Genomic DNA, 6,000 nt, shown 5'->3' on the forward strand with positions numbered 1-6,000 from the left:
AAACTGCGTGCCTTTTAGTTGTGAAGCTTGTTTTAGACTCCTGGGGTGCAAGTCCCCAGGTGGCGTTGTCCCCCACTAACTAAGCCACTTTGCCACACATGCAATGTTATTTTGCAGATTCAAGCGCATTTCTTTTTTTCATTTGTAAGTAAATGTTATACATTTGCCTTTTATATATATATATATATATATATATATATATATATCATATCAGACACGCAGTATATAGTCAGTAAACAAATCAGTCCAAGTTCCATTTTTGTTCTCTGTAAAACTGTGGGGAGATGGTTTAGTCCAGAAACGTATATACTCTCAATGCGTATGTTGAGGAGCTTCTTCATCAAAGAGTACCCTCCCCCATAAATTTGAGTTAAATGTTTATATTTTACTATTCATCTTCTCCTTTGCATATTTTATTTTTTATTTTTTTTTTAAGATTTACTCACTGACTTCCCACGCAATTTTTGGAGCAGGAAGTGCCCCAATACGGAAATGAGGAAGCAAACTTCCTAAAAAAATAATTTGTAAATATGATTTTTGTACTTAGTTTGAATGAACAGATTACGTTTTGTAATAAATTAACGTGGATGTGAGAGGACAATAACCAAAGTTTAGGATTTTACTAACATCCTGGAATACACATTTGACCAATTAATAGCCGATTGTCAAGCGATTTCGTATGATTCCACCCAATGCAAAAGAAAAGGTTTACGCAAGCCATTTTATTTGTTTTACAAATGAGCTTCGTGAAAAAGTATTGTCAGAAGTGGGATTCGAACCCACGCCTCCAGGGGAGACTGCGACCTGAACGCAGCGCCTTAGACCGCTCGGCCATCCTGACTTACGGCAAATATCCCGACGAAACTATGTATTTACTTCTTCCAGTCCGCATGGTTTATTGCATATTTTTGTATATAGTATATTTGTCACACGTGGACTTCGATATGTACTTCTATAAGGCGACAGTTACACTTTGTCGGCAAAAGCAGCTTTGGAAAAAGCAGTTTTTTCCATTGCGGATCTCTGTCTCCCTCTCCTGGATATTAAACGGCTATGCATGGACGCAAATTATGCCAGTATGCCACCCACACAGAAAATACCTACAGTAAAACACGCTTGTGGTTCTATTTCGTCCCTCCCGAATGAACAGCTAGCTACGTTTTGTAATAAATTAACGTGGGGGCTAAAACAGCACGGAATATCCTACGCGCGCACGTATGATATTCCGGGCAGGAGGGAGTTACGTAGTTACGTTCGTAACTTTCTATTGTTATTCAATAAAAGCCACAATCTGAACTCGGACGATGTGCTAATGAATAACGCTAACCAACTGTCCCATGAATAGAATAACATTACCACCATGAATGCCCCCCCCCCCTTTTTTTTTTCTTGCTTTTTTTATGTGGCTTAGTGGACCAAAATATAAAAATATTCTGCGCAAAGGGACTTGACCTAAAGACAGGCTTGTTCGGCTTGAAAACGTTTTTGTTTGTTTTATCACTATAGTACAGGGCCAAACTAAATTATGGTTTAGCATCATGCAATGCTTTAGTAACGGACAGTGTTTTCAGCAATGCTTTAATTATTCTTGAGTCAAATAATATAAAATTAGGTAATGATTAAGTTAAAAAAAAAAAAATCACTGTTAAAACCCTCCTAAATTAAATGACATGTAATAATAAATATGTGAAGTTGAAGGTGCGAAAAAAAACCCACAGTGCTCTACATGAATGACACCCTTTCACCATAAATCTCAAAACGGTTGTTCATATATTAATGTCTAACGAGAGGACAATAAACAGCACTTGAACAAGGTGTAAAGTCTTCATATGGCCTTTATCTTCATATTGATCAATTAGCCTGTGTGAGTTTACAAAATGATGATCTTTAGTGCTAGTGCAAAGGTGTAAAATGTTCCCTTCACTCAAGTGCCCCAAAGCACGTCTTAACTCTGTAATGAGGCATTTGCCACATGGACGGCACAAATGTCAACACTGGGGACGAATAAAGTGTTTTTCCGCTACGGGACACTAGTGCCTCTGATTTGAGATTTTACCTTTTAGGGCCACTGAAGTTTTTGTGTGTAGTAGCACGACAGCAAACAAAATATTGCCTCATCTACAACCGCAATAGTAGAAGTAAACAAAATACCGTGTTTAGAAAAGTGGGGCTGCCTAGAACAGTGGTGGGCAAACTCGGTCCTCGAGTCCTGCAGGTTCTGGATGTTTCCCTGCTCCAACGCAGCTGACTCCAATCAACAGGATTGTTATCAGGCTTATGCAGAGTTTGCCGATGAGATGATCATATATCAGCTGTGTTGGAGAAGGGAAACATCCAAAACCTGCAGGACTCCGGCCCTCGAGGACTAAGTTTGCCTACCCCTGTCCTAGAACATTTCTAAATAAAGTCGTTGGGTTGACTTCCCCTTTGAAGGGGTTGGAGCTAGGCTGAGCAAAACTTGAAAATTGACTTTTAATAGCTTGCGTACAAATAGTTGTAATCTCTGGAGTGCCTGCCCCTCCCATTAAATTTAGAAATTACACAACCAAGTCGATCTTCAGTTTTTTGCCTGCATTTGAAAATAGGTCTGTTCTTCAACATTTGAGGACATGCACGACAGAAATGGATGGATGGATGGATGGATGGATGGATGGTGGGGTCTTCTTAAAAACGTTTTGCATAAAACATTAGCATCTGATGGCTGAGTCAAAGTCAACAATGTAATCATTTCAAAAATCACTCTTTATTAAAATAATCCTGAGTAAATCTTTTATTTCAGCTCATAATGATGGAATAGTGCACACATTTTAGGAATAAATCAATTCAACCAAGCATACAAAAACACAATTGATTTGCGAAACATATCTGATGCTACTGCAGTTAAGAATTTTGATTATTGTACCAGTGGTCATTTGTGTGTGTTCAATTATGTAATGCAGTAAAAAATTAGATGCCTTTATAAGGAATGTTAAGCAACATGAAACCCTTTTTGGTGATGTTTATACTTGAGTTTCATATGCGAGCTGAAAATGCAATGATCACAATGGTTTTACAGCTAATTCAGTGCAAAGCGAGCTGGGTTGCTAACAATCACTGTAGCAGCCCCCTTCACATCTTTGAGACGGTCTGAGTCAAAGTCCACGAGGAGTTTTCTCACGCCGGCCCGCGCGGGTGCAAAGGTGAGCTTGACATGCACTTTCTGACCTGGACCAATCTCGCCGCTGAAAGAGAAGTAGAAAATGGTTGATGTGTAAATAAAGTTGTGGGATCGTCGCATTTCAAGCCTGTACTCACTTTAGCTTGACCTCAGTGGGGGACACCAGGCCGGACCCCTCCACGGTGAAAACGCCCCGCTTGAGTGGCACCGGGAGCGGGTTGGTAAACGAGATGGAGCCTGTTAATGTTTGATGTATAACCGCCGAACCAGGAACCTGCATAATGACAATTGAACAAAACAATGTGACGTTTTTGTGGATACAGCCATCATTTTTTGTAAACCAGTTGCCCCCAACTCATCTGCGACCCAGACTTGGTACCAGGCCCTACAGACACCAGAGAGGTCCACTTAAGAGAAAGAAAGGGACATTGGCAGCCAAACCTGGACAACCTGCATGCTATTAGCCTTCACCCACCTCTATGAGGACCTCAGGCAAGCTGAGTGGGATTTTGGCCACAGCCATGTCGGGTTCGTTCTCTCCCTGGGCCTCCAGGAGCGCCATCACCTTCACCACATGATTTTCAGAGACACACTTGGCATAGTCGTCGTAGCGCACGCGCAGCACCTCCTTGTGAACTGGACATAAACATTTGAAAGATGTCATTTCAAAAGACAAGCGTGTCATTTGCATGTTTTTTTGCAAGCTACCAACCTTTGCGAGCCGGCACAGACACATTCTTGGTTTGCCTCTCGAACTCCCCTCGGTTCAGACAGTTGTATGTTACTGCCATGGCCAGCATGGTCAGACGACTGTGAACTTCAACTCCTCCTTCGTTTTTCAACTGCAAATGGAGTCAGTTCATTTCAGTGTGATTATGTTGCCATTGTTTCATGAGAAGCAACACGTGCCCCAAATGTGCTATGAGTGTTAATTTCGTTAATGAAAACTAAACAAAATATTTTCGTCAACTATATTTTTCAAGGGACGAAAACTTAGACTAGACTAAAACCCTCATTAAACAATAACTGGGACTATATCAGTATGCGTTTTCGTCGACTAATGAAGATGAGATGAAAACGTACTTCACTTAATAAAAACTGGGCTAAAAATCTATGGACATTCTAGTTCATGAACAAAGATGAGACAAAAATTATATTATTTTGTAAATTCTGGTCTCTGCTAATGTGTCACTGTGACGTGTTACACTGCATAACATTAATTAATTCAAAGGCTATAACGTTACAACAATAATGTAAATCCTACCGCTAACTAATGCTAGCTAAAATACTAGCTTGTAGCATGGAGCACCATAGTAGTCACATTAATTGTGTGTGAAGTTGTTTTTCATCAAAAAGAGAGAACATTTTATGTGAAATAGTTTTAAATAGTTGAAATGTTCAACATTATCTGCTGTCAAAAAATATATATGAAAGAGTAAAATGATTGTCCTGAATAAGACCTGTTGACTAAAACTAGACGAATACAATTATGTTTTCTTGGACTAAAATAAAGACTTAAATGCTAGATTTATAGTTGACTTAAATAAAAAAAAAAAACGTGATGAGGTTTACTGTCTAACCATGATAAAAACTAACAATCGCGATTGAAACGTAACTAAAAATGAAACTAAATTTTAAAAAATATATATGATAAAATTAACACTATGTACAAGCATTGAAGGCCTTCATTAGAACTTATCTCCATTGGGAAAACACACTAAACATTTTAAAACCATACCTAACGGAAATTAATTTCCAATTGAACCCCAATTGATATCATTAATGAGGCCTGCATTTACTGTTAGAGTCTCCCATGTGAAAGTGACTGGATGCTTTTTACACAGTGCTGCTAATGTTTCATTAGCACATTCATTTATCACTGACTAAGCACCTCATACCTCGACAATGACGTCAAAGTCAGATCCGAATACGGGTTTGGTATGTTTGATGGTCATCTGCAGTTTTCCTGGTTTTGCCCTTTCAGGAGATGAAGCTCTGCCTCGACGTCCCGCCTTCTCGTACACCTCTCGCTCTTTCTTGGAGCCTGATGAAAAGAATGCGTTAATTAGCCTTTGATCATTTCTCTGTGGTATGTGCGGTATTTTGTGTTATTGAATCGCTGATGAAATTTTATGTTTAAAATGAGAAAACACTTAAGCGTCATTTGATGCTGTTCACTAACCTTCTGGATATTTGTAGTGTGAAGTGACATCTTCTCTGCTGTTGCCGAAAACACTTTTGGTGCTGATGTTAATGCCAATACTGTCCTGGGACACTCTGATCTGTAACATTCAGCATCATCATTTGTTTTACACAAAATACATACAAGGCTTTCTTAGAGTGATAAGGATGAATGTAAGCTCACCTTCTGACGTTGGCCATCTCTTCGGACAAGCCAATGGATGATATCAGCATTCACCTCAGCAAATATAAACGGAGCATCGTACTTGACGCCCAGATTGCCCTCCTTGATGGCCTTCACAGGACAAGGACCACAGCAGAACTCACCTGAAAAGAAAAAAAAATCTCTGTAGTTTTACAATCAGTTTTGCTGAAATCTATTAAGGATGTCTAGGAATGGGTTTGCTGATATATCAACAACAAGATGACATTTTGTAGCTATAACAGCTCAATTGCGGTGCCTTGAGATACAACTCACCACTTATAAAGGTTTTCAAGCTACGAGCTGTTGTTCGATCAAATGTCCGTTTTGACTTGAGAGCACAGACTTGAGATATGTGCATGTATGGTGGCAGTGAACTCAACTCACTTCACATTAAGTAGCACTTTGGACATTTTTTTTCCCCACTAAAGAGTAGGGATGTAACGATACCCAAACATCA

At 39.4% G+C, this 6,000-nt stretch overlaps 1 protein-coding gene and 1 non-coding gene across 2 annotated transcripts in view; both read right to left on the minus strand.

Annotated features, from left to right (window-relative positions):
• Window positions 1-758: 758 nt before the first annotated feature.
• Window positions 759-841, minus strand: trnal-cag (transfer RNA leucine (anticodon CAG)). The gene has a single exon. It is a non-coding gene; the product is annotated as a tRNA-Leu (tRNA).
• A 1,941-nt stretch (window positions 842-2,782) lies between these two features.
• LOC144016657 (protein-glutamine gamma-glutamyltransferase 2-like) overlaps window positions 2,783-6,000 on the minus strand; it is an 8,899-nt gene continuing 5,681 nt past the window's right edge. Inside the window, exons 9-15 of the mRNA XM_077517991.1 lie at window positions 5,523-5,665; window positions 5,340-5,439; window positions 5,056-5,201; window positions 3,870-3,999; window positions 3,633-3,793; window positions 3,295-3,431; window positions 2,783-3,221 (exon numbers count right to left, since the gene is read on the minus strand). Of these exons, the coding sequence (XP_077374117.1) occupies window positions 3,056-3,221; window positions 3,295-3,431; window positions 3,633-3,793; window positions 3,870-3,999; window positions 5,056-5,201; window positions 5,340-5,439; window positions 5,523-5,665 (983 nt within the window). The 3' untranslated portion in view covers window positions 2,783-3,055. The remainder of the gene's footprint in view (window positions 3,222-3,294; window positions 3,432-3,632; window positions 3,794-3,869; window positions 4,000-5,055; window positions 5,202-5,339; window positions 5,440-5,522; window positions 5,666-6,000) is intronic.

Source organism: Festucalex cinctus, chromosome 3 (assembly GCF_051991245.1).
Source record: "Festucalex cinctus isolate MCC-2025b chromosome 3, RoL_Fcin_1.0, whole genome shotgun sequence".
NCBI classification, from domain to species: domain Eukaryota; kingdom Metazoa; phylum Chordata; class Actinopteri; order Syngnathiformes; family Syngnathidae; genus Festucalex; species Festucalex cinctus.